General features: G+C 40.0%; 1 protein-coding gene across 3 annotated transcripts in view; it reads left to right on the top strand.

Annotated features, from left to right (window-relative positions):
* The window catches only part of LOC135488751 (small G protein signaling modulator 3-like), a 108,996-nt gene that overhangs the window by 7,054 nt on the left and 76,927 nt on the right, over positions 1-25,015 (top strand). For all 3 annotated transcript variants that reach the window (XM_064773531.1, XM_064773543.1, XM_064773521.1), the window contains exons 2-8: positions 2,848-3,032; positions 3,637-3,703; positions 6,727-6,857; positions 7,370-7,564; positions 8,617-8,751; positions 9,505-9,621; positions 14,660-14,738. In XM_064773531.1, coding sequence (XP_064629601.1) covers positions 2,848-3,032; positions 3,637-3,703; positions 6,727-6,857; positions 7,370-7,564; positions 8,617-8,751; positions 9,505-9,621; positions 14,660-14,738 — 909 coding nt within the window. The remainder of the gene's footprint in view (positions 1-2,847; positions 3,033-3,636; positions 3,704-6,726; positions 6,858-7,369; positions 7,565-8,616; positions 8,752-9,504; positions 9,622-14,659; positions 14,739-25,015) is intronic.

Below are 25,015 nucleotides of genomic sequence, written 5' to 3'. Positions count from 1 at the left end.
GCTGTGTGCGCTAAAACTTGGCCAGTAAAAACAATTAAAATGTAGTCAGTGCAGGATAACGCACAATTCTCATAAAATCGAGAGGGCCAATGATTCAATGTGCTACCTAGGCTTAAGGAATTAATACCGAGCTGGCGGTCATTGGTTGTATAATCAAGACCGCTCGGGTAGACCGAAAATGCAGTCCAAAACCCGAGGCACTTCGCCGAGGGTTTTGGACGTAATTTGAGGTCTACCGGAGCGGTCTTGATTATACAACCAATGACCGACAGCGAGGTATTAATTTCTATTCTAAAAGGTTTCAAAATTAAACAAATTAAATACGATTTGAAAGGTATATATGTTCCGTTTTCGTCAAAGAATGATCCAGCCTGGTGTCCGGAACTCCGCCATATTGTTGCTTGTGAAGATGACGTCACGCAGCAAGGGAATTCCCAGTCAAGTGTCGTGATTTCTACCATTTCCTCGTCTTTGACCTCTTCTGAATCCTGACTGACGACCTCGAAAGAGTCCTCGGGTATCCTCCCTACTTCACAAATCCCAATATCGGGGAATACTTCAAAATCTCGTGTTCTTGACATTGTTTTGTGGGGCTGAGTCGTTGCTTCTTGGTGAAAATAATTCGTCTGCTAAAATTCAGAATTTTATACCTACCCAGGCGGTCATTGGTTACGATACCAAGACCGCTCCGATCAAAACGAGGCGTAATGTATTTTGTATTAGAAACAATGATATACTGTGACTAAGGCCTTTTAGAATATTGGGTAATTGTTTGTTTACTTTTATGGCCCTTACTATAACTATACATAGATCCATGCACTTGATTGGGAACAACGTTTACGAAAACGTCACATCACGTTACACTACACTACAGTAATGAGTAATGTAAAGATGCATGGTGACGTGATGACAGTCAAAACTACGGTAAATGTAAACGTTGTTCCCAGTCCAGTGCATGGATCTATAATGTAACTTTTATTTCAACAACTCCTCTGAGAAAATGTTTACTTTTTCTCTGAACAAAAGAAAATATGCCGAATCTGTTTTAACTTTAGGTACTCAAAATTAATTCTTTTTTTCACTGCACTGTGGTAATACTAGATTCTCGGTAAAGCATGATGGTGCAGACTGTCGAAGGAGTTGGTTTTGGCGCTGCCCACCCATGCATTTCACCTTGAACAATGGATCGCCGTGTCTCTAGGTATTGTCTGAAGTCGGCTTAGGCCTTCTGATGTGTTCTGAATCTGAGTGTGCGTATTTGATTTGTTTTGGCGCCGATTCCTCTTCTTCGAAAAGGCCTGTTGGCCTACCCCTCTAGGCTCTTCAGAAGTTGGCCTGGATATTACGATGGTACGGTTTGACTTTGAGTTCATGGGAGACTGCTAAAATGTGGAATTGGGAATGAGTGGCAAAGCGAGGATGCTGATTATGCATGATTTGGATTCGAGCTCAATGTAGTCCATTCTTAGAATGAAATGCAACAATGAAGGTTGTTCAACAATTGCTATAGTTTGGTTCAAGATGTTGAGAAATGCAACTCATTCATGCAATGTGTTTGTTTATCTCATGTCGCAGCATCTGTAGTCCGTTGTCGTCGTCGTCTGTTAGCAAGGCATGTTTTGTAGTTCTGCTAGCTCTTGACTTGAAACTTGGTACAATGTATGTTCCCCTGTGTGATGACACCTGGGAGACCAAATTTGGTCTAGTACGCTTCCTGGCTTTGCCACCAAGTGGCTAAAACCTAAAACACTAAAAGTGCTAAATCTCCCTTGAACTAGTCTACTAAGGGCTCGATCATCACCAAACTTTTATCAAAGGTACAATAACAATGAGGATACATGACAATATCACACAGGTTTTTGATTTGACCTACTTTTGTAGGTCACAGGTCAAATAGCGTAAATTAGCCAATGATGCCATATTTCGTAAATAGCTATTGACTTATAACTCGGTACAGGTGTAGCCCTATGTTATGAAACCATGACTAAATTTCGGTCTGGTTGGATTCCTGGTATATGGCAACCAGAGGGCCAAAATCAAAAACACTGAAACGTCTTGATCATTGGTAAATTTTCGTCATATTCAAATGAATTGAAACTTGTTTTGGTACTACATGTTCCCCTATGTTATGACACCTTGAGACCAAAATTCAGTCCGGTTCGTGTCTACCAGTTGGCTAAAACTGAAAACAAGGGCTCGATCATCACCAAATTTTTACAATACATGACATGTCAGTTGTCACACATGTTTTTGATTTGACCTACTTTTCAAGGTCACAGAGGTCAAATAACATAAATTTGCTGATGGTGGCACGTTCGGTAGTTCTACTAGTACTGGAGCTATTGACTTGAATTTGGTATGTATGTAGCCCTATGTTAGACTAAATTCCTGTTCGATTTGTGGTTTGGCTAAAATCGAAAACACTAACATGTCTGTGAGGGAGGTGAGCATAATGGCCCTGGCCGCTTCATTCACTTGTACTTAAAGATGAGTCATTGCCGGCTTGCCTTGTAAACAAGGGTATGGTCGAAACTGGCAGATCAGCAAAGACGTATCATCAATTCATCATCGTACTAAGTCACTCTGGCAGTCCATGTTTTGTGACTCTGGAGCGTGAACTATTGTCAGATTTCTTTGATGTTTGGGTTTTATTTGATTCCCAACATTGAGTGGGGAAGCCACATTCGATGTTCTGTATAAAGTGTAAGGTACATGTACATTTGCAAGTGCAAATGACGAAAAAATGTCATGTCAGGATATCAGGCAAGTTGACCATTTCCAGGGAATTTGAAAATCAGGCACAAAACTTCCAAGTTTAATCTAAGTAGCCTTAAAAAATCTTTTCAGTGGACACTCTCTCGGAGGATGAAGAGGATATTGTCATGGGCACTGGGGAAAGCATCAGCGTGTCTGCCCAGCCTACATACCCTCACAACAGTAATTCTGACTTCAATCCAACTCCTGGTGGACCATTCTCTGCCCTCACACCTTCAATGTGGCCACAAGACATCTTGTCAAAGCTAACAAATCCGGTAAGTCATTAGGCTACGGTACGGTTAGACTTTTTAGAGAGAACAGTATAAAAAAAAGTTTTACGCTGCGATCAGTGAATCATTTTATGAAGCATTATATCCTTTGATACTGCTGTGCTGTTGGAAAATAACCTGGGTTAAAAAATAACAAGAGCATTTTAAGTCCGCTTTAAAAAAGGAACATGGTTTGCAAGTGGACACGGTTACAAATGTATTGATGTACTTGTACAAGGTGAACTCTGCCATGTCTGTTTTTTTCCATGACTTAGCAACATAGAAATGAATTATAAGCTGACCCGCCACCATGAATCCGATACAGGGCTGTGACATGGTAGATAGGAACAGCATGGTTTTGGATGGGATCCCTGGCTTCGTACCCAGTGAATGACTGACTATAGTCTTGGCTCATGCTGGAGCCAGTGCAATAGACTAGTAGACAGTAACAATGAGTAATGAAAATTAAAAATTAAAAATTCCGTTTTTATGATACGTCAGTATCATTCTGTTTTGGTTACATACATGTATAATGACTGGTTTGCTGGGTCGTAAATAAAATAACAAAGCAGAGTGATTTTTGAAATGCTTTTTGTGTTGTTACTTCCAGCCTGAAGATCCATCGGGGCAGCTGGATTATCGATATGATGAATTTGGCTACAAGGTCGAAGAGGAAGGTTTGTTTACTTATAATTCAGCAGATTGTCAAAGCAGATTGTCAAAGCAGATGCATGAAATTTTAGTAATCCTTGAATTGAAAACAATAGAAAAATGAAAATGAATATAAACCCAACATGGGGCACGATTTGTAACCGTACGACCTAGATACTTCAAATTTGGCCATCAGGAAGAACAGCCAAGGAAATGCCCCTGACAGAAAATTTAGCACGGTTTGACTTTTAAAATCAACCAGGCATGCCAGGGGGGCTAAAGGCGTAAATTACAAAGACATTTTTTGTCGCTTTATTCCGATAGATAGAGGCTTGAAATAAAGTTGAGGAAGTCTGCATGCGAGTACAATGTACATGTAGGTTTTGATATAAAATTGAAATAGTTCTGATTGATACTACCACTAGTACTGGTACACACACTTCTGGCCTCCAGGCGGCCATCTTGGAAATTGGTTTTTTGTCTTTTTGAAGCTAATTGTTGTACGTAGAGTGACGTAGGTGTGTCTAGTAAGGTTAAATGACATTTCACCCGGGTTTTTGATTTGACATACTTTTCAAGGTCACGGAGGTCAAAGTTCACTAAATAACCGATAGGTGGCACGTTTCGTTTCTATTTGAGCTATCAGGTTCTAAACTTATGATGACATGTATCTAGAGACCCTCAATTCTACCCCAAAAATTTGTCCCGCTCAGACTTCAAATATGGCCATCTTGAAAATTAAACAAAGTCGGATTGCAACCAAATTTCATGTGATTGTATATCTATGTACTTTCTACAAAATCCCTGATTTTCAGTCAAATCCATCAACCAATATGGCCGCCAGGCGGCCATCTTGAAAATTAAACAAAGTCCTATTACTCCGAAACTAATGATCAGATTGGAACCAAACTTCATGTGATTAGATTACGTATCTTTGTACTCTTATCAATATCCCTAATTTTCAATCTAATCCCATGACAAATATGGCCACCGGGCTGCCATCTTGAAAAAATCGAACGAAGTACTGTTGAACAGATGTCAGCCAATTTCCATGTGACATGTATGGTCTTCAATAACCCTGAAATTCAGTCAACTTTATAACCAAAATGCTATACTTAGATGGTACAGGTAATTTTCTTTTGTGCCATTGGGCCGAGAAGAATAACATTATTCGATGGAATCAATACTGGTGAAACTAGCCAGAAACTATTCTCCGCATATCCACTGCAAATGACATGCATCACATTACCCAAAGTGAGCACATGGTCCTTGGGCCATTTTATTCACTTGTATGATACATTTTCTTTATTTTTTTATTATTCTGGCTGGTGGTTGAGGTTGAAACAATGAAAGAGACCTACATGTACCAGATACTTTCCATGTTTTATACATTGTACCCATGTATATCAACTGAGCACCTTGGGGCTCTTGTTATTAATAAATTTCTGCGCCATAGCAGAGATCCATACGTACATGTACTAGTAAAGTCCCACAAGCAAGTTCACACCCGCAGTGACACCGGAAATCATCCTTGTTTCACCTTTTAATATTAAACAGCCACAGAGGGGGTCAGTGAGGTGTTTTTAAGAAAATATTTTTATTCATTTGTGACCCGTCACAGCAAAACCAGGCGCATTTCGCACAGAAGATGAGCCTAAATGACACCAGGAGATAATGAAAGAAATTGATGGGCTCATATTTCACAAAGGTAGACAATAGAGAAATGAACTAACAGTCCTTCTCAACCTGCCAAGCTTAGAGCGACATGCGCCTGGTTTTGGTGTGATGGGTCACATTTTATTCAAAAATCATGTGCTTAGCACTGGTATGTCAGTGGGTACAAAATTGTTGAAGTAATATGACACTAAGAATGTACATTTATGGCAAAGGAGACTGAGCTAGGATTACTGCCCGTTCACTTTGCTGTACATGTACATGTACATTCATCATTTCAAGTATGATCAAGCTGACAGACAATTCAGTTGCCATGGTTGTTACCCTGCGTATGTACAACATGTACAAGTAGGCCTACATGTTTGGGTTAGATTTGTTCTGAAACATCTGCTACAAAATTAGCATAATTATGAGCTAAGTACAGGCAATAACATGATTGTCTCTAATACCAGATGATGATCACATACTGGCAATGGCATTGTGGTCATACATACTGGCAATGGCATTGTATTCATTTACTTGTCTGCTATTGTGTAATTTGTGGATAAAAGACCTTGAGGCCTAAATGTTTATAAGGCTCAATAGCCATGACACAGCCCAGTATCATGCTCTGTCATGACCAACCAGTTAGACCAGAACTTTTTTTGACATGTTGTTGAAAACAGTTTTACATGTACAAGATGTGGGCTGAGCCCAAAGTTTGCTTTGTGAATTGTTTACACTAAGAAATTACAACTCGCTCATCAGTTTTCCAATATAGCTCGAGTCTGCTCAGTGCTGCTGGTGGTATATAAAGACGAGTGAAGTGATATGAAATTGAACAAGAAATCAATGTTCTCTCTGGCTTCTGCTCCCTCTTGCCTGCCAAATAAATACTCAGCCATGCAGGCATGTTGGGCTACATTGATTTTCAACTTTTCATAATCTTTTATGGTTTCCTGGCACCTCAGGCTATGCTGTCAGTAACTGGTTATAAAACCCTGCATAATCAAGTTTCCCAACTTGCTGAGAGTGAGAATCAGGCAGGATTTTTACTTACGGAGCTGTCTTGGTACTGTTATGTATTTTCTTTGGAAATCTGCATACATGGCTCAGTTGTTCCGACGCACAAAATGCTTGTTCTCCCTAACAATTATGCTTTAGTACCCTTAAAGAGGTTATCTCTTTCAGTTAATCCCATTCAAAGTTTCAACATTGAGACTCTGTTTTGCTAACGAGCTAGAGTGTTGATGTTCTTCAACATGTTCAAGTATAATTTGCGACATATTCATGAAGACATGAAAAAGATAGCTCTTTTCATACCATTTATGTGTATTATATGAAAATTATGTTGTCTGACAGTCTATTATTGTATGCATTGCTTGTGTATCTTCAGATGGTCCAGAGCAAAATTCGAGCAAATTGCTAAGCACTCCATTTGTGGAAGATGCACAGCACAGACTAAAGTGGACCGCTTATCTTGAATTCACACACAATGATGAAGTAGGCGATCTCACATGGGATAAGGTGCGTCAAACAGATATAAGGTGACTCTGTTAGCAAGGATTGGCATATCTCTATGCCAACATGTCACTCTGATTTTTTCTGTTTATAATTTCGAACAATTCTGAGATTGACACAGAAATCTGGAAATCTTGAAATTGGATGAATAAGGTGGTAAGTTTGGAAATAGTAAAGACTAAAAAAACCCATTGAGTTATCAATATATCATGTCTGCAATGGTGTTATTAGTTGTATTCACTTGGAATAGGCGTGAAGGACTACCATGTAAGAGTAGTATCAGCCGTCCTAGTGGCCAATCAGGGGAGTTTATCAGCGGTGAAGAAGAGATACCGATGCGCAGCACCAATTAGTCGGCATGCTTTCAGTTTATATATAAATTTTTGCAAATCACATGAAAATAGAACGCCTGCAAAAACTAGAGGTTTACAGTATAACTCTTGAAATCTGTGCCACTTTTATGACAATCAAGCATTTATGTCTGATTAAAGCTTAAATTTTCATTTTCCAATTTACAGATTGAAAACAGATTGCCAAGGTCCGAGAAATTGAAAACGATGATGAAGCAAGGTGTTCCTCATTCCCTTCGACCGTATATATGGCCTCGACTGTGTGGGGCATTTGTCAAGAAAGCCAACGCCGATACCTCTTACAAGGACATAGTGAGGACAAGCTCGAATGATCATCTCATGACTTCGAAACAAATTGAAAAAGTAGGTTGTGTTTAGATTAGGAATTTGCCTGCAAAAAATGGTTTACTGTTGTTCACATAGGTTCAGTTCTCTATCCATATCTTTGAAGCTTTGATTGATTCTGCGAGCTGCAGTGCATGTAGTTCATAATCACAGTTTGGCCTCAATGAATGATGATGGTGATAATATACTATCAATCCTTATCGAATGCTTTTCCATGTAATCTTGAACCTTGCATAAAGCACTTTTTCAGTACTATCTGTTTCCTTACCATGAAGCTTGGCTAAGGTTATTTCATGTAACAGAGTAAGGAGATCACATTTAGAATGTGAGGTGGGGCTACTGAACAAGACTTGAGCCTCGACCTTGGCCTCGTTTCCATAACAATTTCAAAGTCATTCTATGATTACCGTATTTTCCGGCGTATGACCCGCGGCTTTTTGCCCTCAAACAGGCCCAAAAAGTGGGGGTGCGGGTAATACAAAGGTGCGGGTCTTGCGTGGATTCTGAGAGGGATAAGCCCCAACCCCAAAGAAAAAAAAGGGGACCAAACTGGTTACTTGATAAGGATTTATGTCCATCGTTTTCGCATTGTTTTCAACCAATATTTCCGCCATGATCGCATAGTTTGTGATGTCTCCGCTAGGGAAAATAGTTACGGCCATGCTGGAATTGATCCACTTTGGTTAACAATTAAAAAAAACATGGCGGTTCTAGGATGTCAACATCAATGAATGGCTTACTATTTTTGGAGAATGCGGGTCTTGGAGCAGTGCGGGTCATAATCAGGTGCGGGTCTTGCGTGGCTTTAGGTAATGGTCAAAGGGGGTGCGGGTCATAGGGCAGTGCGGGGGATAATCCGGAAAATACGGTAATATGAGCAGTGGTCATCGAAAATTTCGATGTTAATTATAAATTATGTAAAATTATACTTGCTGATTGAAGAAGTTTTACAGTTGAGACGTGGCATGTGATATGTTGCATATCTCTGTGTGATGTATCTGCCATGCACCTGTGTTGTGTTTAAAGTAAACTTCTGAACTCGTGTGAGTAAAATCTATATTTTGTTTCAGGATCTGTTGCGGACGATGCCGAGCAATGCATGTTTCTGTAACATCAACAGTACTGGTATACCGAGGTTGCGACGAGTCCTTCGAGCACTAGCATGGCTCTACCCAGACATAGGATACTGCCAGGGCACGGGAATGGTAAGCTTATTAAACAAAAAATGATCATTGTCTTATGAATTGTAAGAGCCAGAGATGCTTGCCTCATAGCCCAGTGATGACCCTCGTTATCTTTAGACGCCAGATTTTATAAATGGTTGTCAAATTTACTGGATAGTTTGTTATAATTTTTCCAACACACAAGATGATATAGTAATATTACCATAATACCAACAGAATGATGCCTGTGTTGTCCTATGACATAACTGATTTAGCTGACCTTAGCTCCATGCCTCATTCATAGACTGGATTATTTATAACTGTCATTGACGTTTTTTTTCTTACAAGTAGATGAGTCTTGGTTTGGATAAAAATAATAAGATTCCTTCTAAAAATCTGTTAATGTTGTGGGGTTTTTTCTTGAAAAATACCTCTGTTAACATACAGTGAAAATGCCTTTTTGGACCTTATCCCAAAAATATTTCAGGGTCTTAGAAAAATAATATAATATGAATGCAGAAGAATGTTATCAAAGCAATAGTTCTGCCTGGCTAAGTTCGGCTACAACATTTTACCTGATTTTTTTAGGTGACCAGTCAGGTCTATCAGTGATACATGTGTTACCGAATTACGAATTATGAATTCCTGCTTCACCAGCTTAGTTGAATCAAAAACACTCGTAAATTATCTTTTAATAGACACTTAAAACAATTAGGAGAAATTTGTTTCCATGTACGGATGACTCTAATTGTTCCCTTTTTTGAGTAGATTTATTTATCCTTTGATGCATTATAGATTGCTGCCTCACTCCTACTGTTCATGGAAGAAGAGGATGCATTTTGGATGATGTGTGCCATAATAGAGGACCTCCTTCCAGCTTCCTACTACTCGAGTACACTCATTGGAGTCCAGGTAAAGGGCTTTCAAATTCTTCAAACCCTTCATAAGCCAGAAATGACTGCAGTAGAGGTAAGAGATCATGTTTTTGAGGTGGCAAATCCCTTGGTACCGGGAGTCTTGGTGTGTGACTCTTCATCTACTTCTCAGTCTCCTCACATGGTCTCTTAAGGGAATTGGACACAGCCTGATCATGTCTGGCAAACACTTCAGGATTAGAACCCTGGCGCCTGGCAAACAAAGGGTAATAGGCATAAGGAATTTTTAAAAAGCTGACAGATCGAATACACTGTCCTTTTGTCCTGGTGTTAGTGCAGGATAGACCCATCAGATTCAACTAGGTAATGTTAACACGTACAAGAAAATCTTGAATTTGCCAATACAACATATCAGCATTTTCAAGTTATTTGGTCTGTCAATGCTTCACATGATCAGGATATAGTGTGCCCGAATGATATGTAGCGTATTCCACTATCTTGTTACTTGTATGTATCTGTGCATTTGTCAAAGGAGAAGTTAACTTATAAGCCATGCATTATTTTGGTGATTAATTTTTTTGAGAGACCCTTAAAGTGCTATTTTTAAATATATTTCTTTAGCTGTCTGAATATCTTTTATGATTGTAATCAATGTGGGTAAATAAAAAACAAATGCAACGATCTTAAAAGTCATGAGACGTTTCATGTTAATGGCACTTTTTCAATGAAGATCTAATGTAATAACTACGTTTAAAGGAGCTGTACATAGTACATAGCCTGCTCCCATTCATTCATCATTGTAAGCAATGTAAATTCGGTCAAAATTCTGGAAGGGGTGTCCCGAAAAATGAGGTATGCCGATCCGTGTCCATTGAGATTTTTTTTAAAGCTGCTTTTGCAGGCAGACAACGGCTGGGAGCAGCTTCTATCCGAACTCTGTTCAGCAGGAGTGAGAATTGGATTGATTTGGCAGTTCCATGGTCTTTTGCAGGAAAAGCTCCACTGGACTCCTGACTGTATGCCCAAACCCGCCGCATAGACAAGAAACCCTTTCTCAGTCTCACCTTTGTGTACTTTACATTGTGGTCTCCTTCTACCTGTGTGTGTTGCTTGGTATGTGGTGTGGGAGATCACCAAGGTGTGTGGGTTGCACTTGTCCTCCATGGCCGTGTTTAACCATTTCACCATGAAACAACGAAACTGCAAAATAAAAATGGCTCTGCAGATATTTACGGGTCTACAGTACGAGTTACATGTCTCATTACGTCTCATGAGGCAATTGGGTTGTTTCAAAAATCAGAAATTGGAGTTAGTTCATGTGAATTAAAGTTTAAGTTAGATTTCTTAAAGCACTTTTCCATAGACAGGTCCTTTTCAGTAGACAGGTTCAAAGCACTTTGTCATCCCAGATCCTCTGGGATGCTATAACTTTGCAGCGAAGCACTCACTTAACCTTCGAACTCTTAACAGGAAAGAACTATGTGCCTTGGAGGGGATTTGAACCCATGACCCATGGCATTCTAACCACTATATACCATCGGGCTCCACCAACCTTGCTTGTCCAATCAAAAGTGCCCGTTTCATTCACGACATGATTATTATTAGAAATAAACCAAGCAGAAGGCTCTATTTTTTGGTTACTTCTGGTCAGTTTTGCTTTCGGAAATGGGTGAATGCAGTTAAAGCAGTTTGCAGCCAGGTGGGTGAATTTCAATGCAAGCTTGTATTGACTTGACTAAGCACACCGCCTGTGAAAGTGGCAAAAGTGCAACAGTAATCCGCTGACATACTTCAGTGTTCCCCCTTTGTGCTGCTGACTTTGAACTTTTAGGAATATTGTGTAATTTACTCTAGTCTCGGCTTTTTATGGTGGGTTTGCAATATGCAGGCCATTCCCCTTCACAAACTACGTAGAGCATGGTTACTCACCGCTTTTGTGATAAAATGGCCAATCAGATGGCGGAGCAATGCCGAAGCGTGCTGTGGTCGATTTCGCGGTTATGCTAAACACTCAGGCAGTTTGTTGAATCGCTCCTATGAAATAGATCTGACCTATGAGCAGTTCCGAAGTTCCAGTGTCAATGGTATTTCCAAAAATGGGTCCGGGGTGGTTTTTTGAATTGTTTGTTATGGAAACGAGTGACTTTTAATAAATCAGTTGGTAATTGGTTTATTTTAATCACACAAAATTTAGGGATGGTTCAACATTTTCAACATTAACACACGAGTACAAAGATCACACTAGGAAAATGTTGACTTAGAAATCCACATTTTTTCAGAGTACCCGTTTCTTCAGGAGGGAGGGGGTCAGAGAAAAGATTAATCTCTGTACACTTGTGAAAATGTTGAACCATCCGTTACCGTTTTCCATACTTGCAACACCGTGTATTGTGAGGCTATGTCTGATTGAACTTCCCCAGGCATTATGCCTACGCCTAGGCCCTATGTTGTATAATCGGGGACGTTATAAACTGGGCCAAGTGTCCGTACTGTACGTGCTGCCATTCGTGCGAAATCGCAATGGATGAACCCATCCCAATAAGAAGACGAAGTTACTCCGTTTCGGAAAAGATCAGGTACCTGCGACAACTTGAAACTGCCGTAATGAATGGAAATGTGGCTAACATGACAGAATTTGCTAATCACTATCACATATCCATCCACACCTTTAGTAAGTGGGACTTAGCATGTTTAGAACGAATGGAGCAAGAACATCAGGGTGAAAGCAGAAGAGTGAAGCCAAAGAATACGGGTGCCTGGCCAGAAGTCGAGGAGCAGCTGCACGAATGGTTCTGGCAGCAACGTGAGGTACGCTTCCCCATCGCCGTACAGGACCTGAAGGAAAAAGGTTTAGACATTTTCCAAGCTTGGTGGAGAAACCTCGCTGATGCACGGCGAGATGAAATTATTGGCACTAGACCCACACTCCACGATTTCCGTGCGTCAGATGGATGGGTGGACGGTTTCATGGACAGGAAACATGTTTCATTACGCAAAGTTAATAAAAACTCAACTACCCTGCCTTAAGACGCCGCAAATCGAGTGGAGGAATTTAGGAACGATGTCACCGGGAATATAGAACATTTCGAGATCGCCATGATGTTCATATTCAATATGGATGAAACCTTCATGCTATTAGACTTTCGTCCTATGCACACTTGTAATGAAACGGGGTCATCTTCAGTAGACGTCCGGACGTCAAGATCCAATGTGAAACTTGGCTGTACTGTTACTCTCTGTGTCACAGCCGACGGCAACATGACGACAGCCCACATAACGTTTCCCCGTCGTGGATTTGTTCGTCAGCTAGCCCTCCTGGAAGGACGCCAAGATCTACCACCTAACGTCATCGTGACCTCCTCTGCGACTGGATGGGTGAGGGAGGAGACCTTAGGACACTGGATGGAGAATGTCTTCGAGCCCTACCTGGAGAGGCATGGAGTAGAACAGTTCCTTCTGATGGTTGACCGTTACCGAGTACATCAAACGGAAGACTTCGGTATGAGAGTCACAGAATTAGGAGGACTTTTAAATTTCATACCTGCAGGATGTACATCTCTGGTGCAACCTCTAGACGTATCGGTAATGAAATCCTTTAAATCTCACGCCAGAAAAGAGTGGACATTGTGGAAAAAGCGCAATACGAATGCGGAAGGACAGTGTGTCCGAATCCAGCTGAATGACGTTGTCAACATTGTGAGTAATGCCTGTGGTGCCGTGAGTCCCCAGGTTATCGAAAATGGATTCGAGGCAGCTTTACGCCAAGGCCAGGTCGAGGCTGGACCACTTCCACAACTTGACGAAGAACATGCAGATGGAATTGAGTTCATGGCCATGCGAGATGATGAAGTGGATCAGGCCTAGTGCTCTGCAGGATGCGAGAGAACACGGACTGTGTCTTTGTACTGTCTGTGTCAACATTAGTTGTCCACCATAAATCACCTTCGTGGCACTTATTTACCCAACAAATCTCTAAAAACTTCCCCAAAATAATCTCTGATTTTTAAACCTGCATTCAGTGGTATTTCAACAGAACTACCATGTTTTGCTGCAATGAAATGCAGAAAATACTACTGAATGCAGGTTTCCCAAATCTGAATTTGATTTTGTGGAAGTTTTTAGATAAGTATTTGATGGGTAAATAAGCGCCATGAAGCCGATTTATGGTGGGCAACTAATTTTGACCCAGACAGAAGCCTGAATATCTAAGCAGATCCATGACGTCGACTTACGTCATGACGTCAGTCACATTGGCAAGAGGAAAAACCATTGTTGTTTTCGGCCGTTATACAACATTTCGTCGCTGCATATGCTTACTGTGTACATTACCGAGTGACGTACTGCGCATCTTAGCAATCTATGGGTAATACGGTTCACGTTGGTGCATAAAAGTAGCGGTTGGCTTTTGTCCTTAGCGACGTTTGACGTGTTTAGAAAAAGATGGCCTGTGTTGAAACGTGTAAACAGGTTCCCCAATCATCCCCCTGGATCTATCTATCTATCTATCTCATTTCTTGTTTACCTTGATGTGAAAAGTTCAATTCTGAATTGAGACTGTAGTCATTTCTTACGTTTAGAGAAAAATGCACCAAACGTTGCAATTTTAAAGAAAATTTAGACACCCAGGCAGTTTATGGTTCATACTCAGAATGTAAAATTCGCGCATTTCTTTTGCGACACCCTGCATTATAGCATTAATTTTATTTATCGTAATAGCAGTGTGAAGTAAAACTTTCAATATTACAAACTGTATCAATTTCGGTCATACATTGAACATTAAAAGATTGGATGTAATGAACCATAACTTTCCCTGTGGCTCAATCAATTTCACAAGGACCGCGTCCCATGCTAGCAGTCACACGATCCAAATGTGAATGACAGACGTTCAGCCATTCATATGATGGAGGCGGTCTCACATCACATTACTGGCTGTGTAGGCGTTAGGCCGTGGAGATAATGAACCCACCGTAAAAAGCCGAGACTAGAGTATATTCTTATTGGACATTTGTATAGCCTTGATTGACCAACTGAAATGCATGGTGCAAATCTAGCGTATCATTCTCTTCTCTCCCTAGGCTGACCAGCGTGTTCTCCGCCAGTTGATCATCAGCTATCTTCCCGACACTGATTTGGTACTCAAAGAACATGATATTGGTAAGATAAACCTTTAACATCATTAGTCATTACATCAATAATGCTCACTCTATAAGTTTACCCATGTTTGATCAAATGAAAAATACTTCAGTTCAAAGTAAGTAAATTTATAGTGGCAAAGGTGAAAATCTGGACCATGAAGTCTATGTGATGATGATGATGATGATGAGAATCACACTTGAGATAAAGTGGAACTTTCCTCAGCTGAAACCACTCTTAGTCTTTTCAGGACCCCCTCTCTGTTCATGTTTAAATACATTGGTATGGGTGGTGATTTTGACTGCAAACTATTAAAACGATTCTATCAAATTTGACTGACCTGTGCAATTAGTGTGTAAGCAGTCAAATCTTCTGATAGGCTTTGACTTGGTATCAACAATGGTCAATGAATTTTTGGTGCTTTGATTTGATTTGATTTTGTTTAACTGTATCGTGTTGTGTGTTACTATATGTAGAAAAGTTAACTAAAAAAAAAGGTTTTCAAATTCATTCATTACGAAGAACCAATGAAATTTTGTGATTCACACATTTTCTGCACCTTTCTATTTTTCTGATTTGCTAAATTTCTTTTGAAAAATAAAATTGTCATGATTTCTTTCTGTGAATAAAAAACTTTCTTTTGGTTTTTCCCATCCAAAATATTACATGTATTATTGACGGGGTGAAATTATTCTCAAAATCTCAAAACCTCTGCAAAAAATTTGCTGTTTACGGTGTGATTGCCAATTGTCGTTCCATTTGAAAAATTGACTCATTGAAATAGAAATTTTATTTGAAGAAACATAACACTTTGTATGAGGTGGCTTTCTCGATTTTAAACATTTTGCTGAAGTACATGTAGTCATGAATGGGGACAACTGCAATTGGAAAAGCAAGCTTTCACAAATTGTATTCTTGTAATAACCCATTGAAAAGTTTTTGCAGAAGCCAACACTTATGAGTTATGAGCACTCTCATGAATTTCTATAACTTATAAGATATTCAGAAAACCAATAAAGTTTTTAGCTAATGGCCAAACGATTTAAATCATGACATTGCATGAGACTTGAAGTATTTAACGCGAAATGTAAAACTATTGCTAAGACATTAAGTAGGGAGTAATTCAAATAAACCCCATTAGCACCTAACGATAACTTGGCTTCTGTACAAATAAGTTTTTACTGATATTGTTCCTGATGACACGTCTATTGAATAGCGACAAATTTCACAATTACGAATAAGCTATTTATTGCAAATCAACTTCAAATAAAGTTTTAAGAAATCAAGATGGATCTTATACATGTTGAACAGAATTTGTGAACATTTCCTGTGTTTTCACATTTGTTGTGATGAAGTGACATAAGATTCAGGTTTCTGCATATTTAGAGCACTTCTTGGTAGCATTAAATCTTGACATCACACTACCATTGGTAAAGTGACAATGCTTGTGGTAATGCAGCAGAAATATTTGATTTAGTGCTTTTTGTTTCATTTTAACAAATCAAATACTATCCAGTGTGACTGTGATAGTACATTGTTGTAATAGTCTTGACTGAATGACTGTATGATTGTGCAATCGAATTGAAAGGTTTGACAATCATGACTGCTGCTCATCTCTCATATCTCATTTGAGAAGTGGTTATTACAAAAAGGCCTGTATTTCTTTGCTTTCAAACAGATTGCATAAAACAAGAGTTACTGCATGTGGATGACTTGATTTGTTGCACATCTTTGAAGCCGGACGTACTTGTGATTTGTGTATTTCTATCTGAAATTGCTGCAAAATATAAAAAACCCTTCATGTTCAAGGTTCAAAACACTCTAAAAGAAATCATCATGTCATAACTCTCAAAGTGCATTTTTAAAGCATTGTAAGTCCTATTTTTGGGTCGAAATACTATTTCTGCAGCATTACTCACGGTACTTTGTACGGGCTGAAATGCACTAACTAAAATCCATCTAACTGTGTCCTCAACACTTTGCCCTGAGTTTGAAAACAAAGGAATACCTGGCCTTTTGGCACTCAATTCTGAAATACGTTGCAGTGTAGGAGACCTGCATGTCATGTATGTAATAGAGATCTGATGGTGATGAAGTACTGGTAATTTGCCTTCTTGTTATATTTTTACTGATGTTGGGTCTTATCATAACTGATGACAAGAAACAATTTACCTTATGCTTAAAACCACCCTCTTACATCACAGTGCAACTGATTTTAATAATGAATTTTTAAATTTTTTTGTTGATGTAATCCAAATGAAACCTGCTCCTTGATTTGCACATCATCATGTATCCTAAATACTTACTGAGTAATTGAAGTGGTGACAATGTTCTGTCTGTACCTGGACATCTCATGTCTTGAGTACCCCCATGGATCAGCTCACCAAGTCAGGGATTTCCTGTGAATACTTTCCCTCTGTTTAATGTGGTGCCACTTGAACAGAGATGGGCAGGATGTACGTTTATTCGCTTTGCCTCATCCCTAATTGCATCTGTCTGAGCGTTTCCTCTGTATCTTTGTCTGATTCCGGAATAAATACATGAAGAAAACAAGTTACAATAATGTTGATAAATGTCCATGATGTCAAATGTAATCTTAAGTGCGCCCCAGAATTACTGTTTAAACCTTTTCTTAAAAAGCCAGGTTTTTAAATGTTCCCTGAAGGTGTCCTTGGACTTTGTTTCCTGTCTAATTGATCCTCTTGGCACCAGTTAAATAGTCCTCGGCCTTGGGATAGGAATATTTGATTGACATAATTTGATCCGAATTCGAATCATGTGTTTACAAAATTCTATTTGTGGTGTTACCACCTTGCAAAAAGCTAGCACAATAATTTGGAATGCTTCTGTTTGGCATTTTTGTCTCAAATATATGGGAATGGCCCAATTTCTTGTAGATGTAAAACACAACTTCTTACAGCAGCCCTGATACAGTAGTATATAGAGCTAAGTGAAACTGCCAAGTTGACGTGCAGAATGTGAATGTGGGCAGAGTACCTCAACTTCACTTGGTCCTTGAGTTTATTTGTTTTCTGGGTACTAGGGGCCCCAGTTGAACACATCAAATAACACATGAGACAAGTTAATGTGGAAGTGAAAGAAACAACCGCTCTGAAAAGTTTTGCTACTCACAGTTTTCGTACTCCTTTATAGTGAAGGACCTCTTCAGCTAATTGCCGCATGTCGAGTGAACAAGCGCAAGAGCTACTTTTCCCAAATTTCATTACGTTAAGTATCGACATCGTATCAGCGTGAGCATTATTTAATCATCTTGGTGGTTCTGATATCAGCTTTACTTAACCTGAACCACCTTACAATTTGCGAGCCAAATGAGCTAGCATTGTTGGCAAATCTAGGATGAAGCCAAGTGCAGTCATTAATCAATTCAGTGTTGTGTACAGCAATTTTAAGTCGAGAGAAGGAAGTTGCTTCGAAACGAAAGTAAATTCACCAGTGGGATAGATCCTGTATCCAATTTTTGGTGACATTCAGAGCACACTTTATAGTCACATTAACCTATTCAAACACTCTTTAGAGAAAGCTAAGTGTTCTCCTTTCAACAGCTTATTTCCACCAGTGTTTACCTGTGACTTTGATTTGGGCTGGGTGTATCCAGGTGTGAGCTGTACTGCATTGTCTGCGACTGCTTCTGATTTGTGCATGTGTCCAAATTCTGATTTCTGATTCAATGGCAAAGCAATTTTAATTGCTATGATGTATGTTGTTTATGAAATATTAAACTGGATATTTTCAAATTAAAGTCAGCATAAAAAGTGTCAAGGTTAATTGCTATGTTTATCTAATCATCATTTGGCTGAGTTGAGTGGTTTGTTAAAGTATTTACTCTCAAGCAGTTTGGAAAATGTGTGCATATTCAGATCACCTACATAAATGTAGGAAGTCAAAAGACATTTCCACTTCAATATTGTTTCTTCATGGGGATTATTTGATGGTGCCTTATTGCACTTCATCCACACAATAGGGCCGTTTAGACGCTTTCCAAAAAGACCGCATAAGACCGCATTCCGATCCGATCCGATCGAACCCCATTCCAGATCGGATGTGGTCTCATTTTAATGTACCCGTTTAGATGCTAACAGCAATGAGGACTGATGTGGACTAATTTCTTTTGGTTCCACCAATAATCTGCAGGATGTCGCGGTGGCGTCACCGATTTAGCGCCACAATGCGGGTTATAATGGTACTAGGCAAGCTCGTTCTTATGGTAGCTGCTGTCTAGCTTCCACTGAATGGATTGATCACTCCAAATATGTATGAGATCGAAAACAAACGTGTCCGTGAACTTATCCTTCACCATATTGGAATAATGAAAATAAGCCAAGAGAAAATACTATAAAACTGACAATCAAAACGACATTAATTCCCGCGAAAATACACGTGTTTATAATTTAGATGACCAAATTTGATGCATCCGGATTAGCCCCGATGGAACCAGCAAAAGAGGTGGACCACTTGAAGACCCGATGGGACCACATGAGACCCGATCGGTTTGCGTTTACACCAGGGAAATTTAGACCGCATTCGGATTCGATCGGATCTCATCGGGCCTTTTTTCTGTCGTCTAAACGGCCCTATTATGTGTTATGGTTGCCGCATTGCAATAGGCAGATGTGGTTACTGTTGAGGTTGATTCTACGGTTGACAGGACTGTGAATGTGATATTTTGTCCGGACAACTTTTGGACATCTGCATGTACTGTTGAACCTGATCGCTGTGGCATAACAATATATCAAATAGGTCCCTCATATAGCGCAATATCTATTTCGGCAATTATAGAATCTCAATCAACATAGTAGTTCATGAAAACAGCATACTACCACCGGCTGGTGCCGAGAGACCAATGTCGCTTGAAATTTAAACTGCCCAAGCACCTCTCAGACATCGTTAATTTTAGTTCCAATTGATATTAATAGACGTCGCTCATGTATCTCAACTGGTTACACGTCTTTTTTTTGCCAAAGTCGGAGTTTTTAGGGAGATAAACATGCCAAATCTTTTACCCCAATTTGGGCCTACTAATTAGCCTCTAATTAGTGCTGATTGGATCGTAATTTGCTGCTAAAAACCGGTGAAAAGCAGGATAAGTACTTCCTGTACATTATACATTAGGCAAACACATGTAAAAGCTAGTGTATTTTGGCGGGGTCATACCTATGTGTCCCGGTACCTATATGTCCCGGTACCTATGTGTCCCGGTACCTATATGTCCCAGTACCTATGTGTCCCGGTACCTATGTGTCCCGGTCAGTACAAGAAACGTGATTTTAGCTAGGATTAGGCCTATTGTCATGACATCCTCGGCACCAGTGGTTTTCGATATGCTCCGGCTCTTTGCTATTTGTAAGGACGAAGGGGTATCAAAAGGATATAGTCGTGATAGTCGCCGTCATAAGTTAAGTGTCCATAAGAAGAAAAAAAACGGCCCCAGCCCTGACCCCAAAAAATCAAAGTGCTCAAGGAACAAAACCAAATTCACTTGTCTTCCAAATCTCTTAGACCTACCTTAAAATTGTGTTGGGTCCAAAATTAGATTGAGGAAAAACCATCGTTTTTATTCAAGTAACCAAAAACGCCAGTGGCATTTACTTATGAAGCCGACTATCATGACTTTATCATGACTATCGGCCTAATCCTAAAATCGCATTTCTACTGCGCGGGACACATAGGTACTGGGCAACATAGGTACCGGGACACATAGGTACCGGGAAACATGGGTACCGGGACACATAGGTACCCCTTTAATATGGGGACACATAGGTTCCGGGACACATAGGTTCCGGGAAACATAGGTACTGGGACACATAGGTACCGGGACACATAGGTATGGACCCATTTTGGCAAGTGGCTTACTTTCATTTTCATACCCCCTCAGGCCATGGTGGGGGGGGGGGTCACAGAAAGGGGCATGGAGGGTCAGGATCTTATCAGAATTTCTTTTTTCTATTTTTATCATGGTCTGGGGGTAATACTGAACATATAAAACTCTAGGACTATTGACATAGCACCAATATTTATTATGGTATAGCCCTGTGAAGTGTGGGTATAACATTTTGATTTTGAAAAAAAAATTCAGCGCCGAAAGGGTTAATGAAAATAACAGTCCAGCAGCAAATATATAGCTTGAAAGAAAATCACTTACGAAGTGAAAGGAATCACAAAAATTCTCAGAAAATTAAGTTTCGGAAAAGTTTTTGATAAAAAATTCATGAGTTTTGAAAATCTTGATCAAGTGAGCTTTGGAGAGTGTTTAAAAAAAAGACAGTGTGTGTTGCTTGTTGAGTCATTTTTAAAATGACTTATTTATGATTGATATCATAATTTGTGCAAAAATATTGAAGCAATAAGTTTTTGTTATACATGTGATATGATTAATCGTTTTGCTCATACTGATATGCTGATATGGCGTCTGTAATGTATACAATTTTGATGTCTTGGCATGTGTATAGATTTAGGTTTGCACCATCACTGGGCATACACATGCCAGACCCCTAGCTAGGCATTTCCAGAGGGGCTCAGCGCCCTGCCATAAAAATTAATTTTGAATTGTATCCTGCCACTAAAATATGCTCCTTGGCATGCCCTGCCCTCCTTTTCAACCAACCTGCCCAAAAAGAAACAAATCATGAACTAGCTCGAGCCCCAGTGCTGCCATCTGTGCTATGCTGTTGAAGTTACAATGTCTGCAATTCCTGTGTCTGCTATGAGAAATCTTCATCTGTTTTATTCTGGAGCAATATACTTTCATCAGTACATATTACAATGTGCACATTTCACTTGTGTTTGTGCTTCTGTTCAGTCAGGATTCGGACACAAAACATTGAGACCGGTTCAGATCTGAAGATTTTAGTCTGGACAGCTCAGGATGCTACAACGATCAGTTAAAGCTAGGGGTCTGCATGCATACAAATGTGACTCGCTCTACCAAAACTAGGCGCTTGTCGCATCTGAACTTGACAGGTTGATACGCACTTTTTGTTCATTTCCCTATTGTAGACCTTTTGTGAAATGTGACCAAATCAGTTTGTAATAGATTTCACAAAAGGTCTACAATAGGGAAATGAACAACAAGTCCGTATCAACCTGTCAAGTTCAGATGCGACAAGTGCCTAGTTTTGGTAGAGCGAGTCACAAATGGCATAGCACTCTTGGTTAGATTTATGGAGTGGGACTTGTATTGAATACAATTACTGTGGTGTCCGTTGAAGTCTGTTTCTTGTCATTTGTAAAAATATACATGTATTTTGAATGTATATTCCTGCTGTGAAGGTTTTCACATCACATTTCATATTTTTGGCTCACCGTAGGGAGTGTAACAATGGTGAAAGGGTGTATGTTGCTTATGTTTGATAGAACCTGGTTTGTGTATGTGGGTCCAGGGTATACTGTTAGATTCATAATAGGATGCCAATAGGCAGGAAATCAAGTTCTTGACACAAAAGGAAACACTGTGCCTCCTCGGACTTAGCAATGTGTTTAGCTAAGAACACACGACGTGTAAAATTATGATGAAATTGAAGACACTGTTGTCAGATTGCTTTCAGATTTTTTCAGAGTCACCCACAATTGTTTGTGTTTGGAGTTATGGGGCAGAATGCGAAAAACAAAGATGGCGGCCTGGCAGCCATCTCAGATATTGGGTCAGGCCCAAAATCGATAGGGAACTTTCCCTACACTAGGTCATTACACCACAGAAATTCCAGGTCTGTCACAAACAATTGTATAATAATTCTTTGATACGCGTGATGAGCCATGTTTTGTGTTGTGCCAACACAACAAGCCAAATTACAAAAACTCAAGAACTGCTTGAGTGACAGACCTGCAACTTCTGTGGTGTAGGGGAGGTTCCCTATCGATTATGGCCCAACTCAAAATCCAACTTGGCTGCCAGGCCACCATGTTTGTACTTTCGCATTCTGCCCCATAACTCAAGAACCGATTGAGTGACAGACCTGGAATTTCTGTGGTGTAATGACCTAGTGTAGGGAAAGTTCCCTATCGATTTTGGGCCTGACCCAATATCTGAGATGGCTGCCAGGCCACCATCTTTGTTTTTCGCATTCTGCCCCATAACTCCAAAACCAAGTGAGTGGCAGGCCTGAAACTAATGTGGTGTGATGTCCAGGGGTTGGGGAAGTTCCCTATTGATTTTGAACCCGACCCAAAATCAAACAAGGCCACCACATTCTTTTCCGCATTCCACGCCATAACCTCGAGAACTGAGTGAGTGACAGCCCTAAAGCTTCTATGATGTCATGGCCTAGTGTGGGGGAGCTTCCCTATCGATTCACGACCTGACACATAATCCAGTTTGGCTGCCAGGCTGCCAGGCTGCCATCTTTCTTCTCCACCCTACAACTTCAGAACAAGTTTGCTGACAGCAAGAAACATCTCTGGTGCCCACGGAGCGGGGGCCATACATTGCAATTCGATCTCGTTATGTAGTTAGAGAAGTTCTCAACTTTTTTGTAAACTTCAAAAATAATTCCACGGTAGCTGCGGAACTCTCTGGATGTAATAATTTTGTAATAGGCGAATATTAGTTTTGCACTCTATTTATATTTTGTGGTTTTGAGAAATCAAAGCTGCAGACATTATTATTTTATTGAATTGTTATGTGAATTTTGTAATTTTTAGTGGTGTTTACAGTTTACGGGTCATCCTCTGTTCAAAATTGCCCTAAGACTTTAATCCTAAACCTAGCAGTAACCCTCACCCATAACAAAACCGTAACCTGAACCCGTACCCTATCCAACAAATCGGAACGGCTTCAGCAACACTGGGTGAAGGACCATGTCTAGGTAAATCTTGGGTTGAGTGTTAACACATCTTTACCAGTGGTACAGTAGTTGGACTAGAGTTGACGTAAATGTATTATCTCATCTAAAAGACTTCAAGGGTTAATTGGAAATGCATGATTGTCATCGACATGTTGTGATGTTACATTTACAGATAGATGGCAGCAGTTTACAGACCAACCTGGCTCTGCTCTTGTGTCAGTCTAGAAAAGATGACCACAGTATACAGGCTGATATTGGGTACTCAGCGTATATGCTGTATGAAGCAAATACACCAGTACATGTATATATTTTCTCACAAGTCAAACGTTTTTAGCTCACCTCTTAGCAGAGGTGAGCTTATCCCATACCGTGGCGTCCGTCGTCCGTCGTCGTCGTCGTCGTCGTCGTCGTCGTCGTCGTCGTCTGTCGTCCGTTAGCAGGGCACGTTTCGTAACTGTTAGAGCTATTGAGTTGAAACTTGGTACACATGTACCCTTATGTAATGACACCTGGGAGACCAAGTTTCGGTCCGATTCGTTTCATGGTTTGGCCACCAGGGGGCCAAACGTTAAAAGTGAAAATATGCAATATCTCCCTTAATAGTAGTCGGGAAATTTTGAAAAAAATATGGTAGGTACTTCTAGCAAAGGTGCATCATATATCCTCCGGGTTTTTGATTTGACCTCCTTTTCAAGGTCACAGAGGTCAAATGGTGTAAATTAGCCGTTAGGATGTAACGATGGCACGTTTCTAAACTGCAATGACTATTGATACCAAATTTGGTACACATTTACCCCTTAGTCAGGTGATCTCAGGGACCAAAGTTTGGTCCAATATGATTCACCACTTGACCACCAGGGGGCAAAATCCAAAAACCTTAAAAATGTGATTATTCCTTAACTTCTTGCCCGATTGCCACCAATTTGATATCATGGGTACATCTAACCACTATACAGTATATGTCACACAGGTTTTTAATTTGACCTTCTTGTCAAGGTCACAGAGGTCAAATGGCGTAAATTTGCCGTCAGGCCGTAACTATGGCATGTTTCTTAACTGCAATGACTATTGATCACAAATTAAGTACACATGTACCCCTTGGTCAGGTGATCTCAGGTACCGAAGTTTGGTGCGATCTGATTTGCCGTTTGGCCTCCAGGGAGGGGGCCAAATCCTAAATTCTTCAAAATGCCATTATTCCTAGTAATGACTTGCCCGATTGGCACCAATTTTATATCATAGGTACATCTAATTCTAACATCCATTCAATGTGTCACCCGGGTCTTCTTTGATTTGACCTACTTTTCAAGGTCACAGAGGTCGAATGTACTGTAAATTGGCCATTTTGGGGAAATTGTAATTGCTTGGACCTACATCAAACCTAACACTACATGACACAAGACCATGCTCTTTATCCATCTTTCCTCCACATGAGGTGAGCACAATGGCCCTGGCCATTTCATTGGTGAAAGTCTCTTGTGAGTTTGGAAATACATTTCT

Source organism: Lineus longissimus, chromosome 1 (genome assembly GCF_910592395.1).
Source record: "Lineus longissimus chromosome 1, tnLinLong1.2, whole genome shotgun sequence".
NCBI lineage: Eukaryota > Metazoa > Nemertea > Pilidiophora > Heteronemertea > Lineidae > Lineus > Lineus longissimus.
The sequence above is the reverse complement of the archived record's forward strand: the minus strand, read 5'-3'. Positions and strand labels throughout refer to the sequence as shown.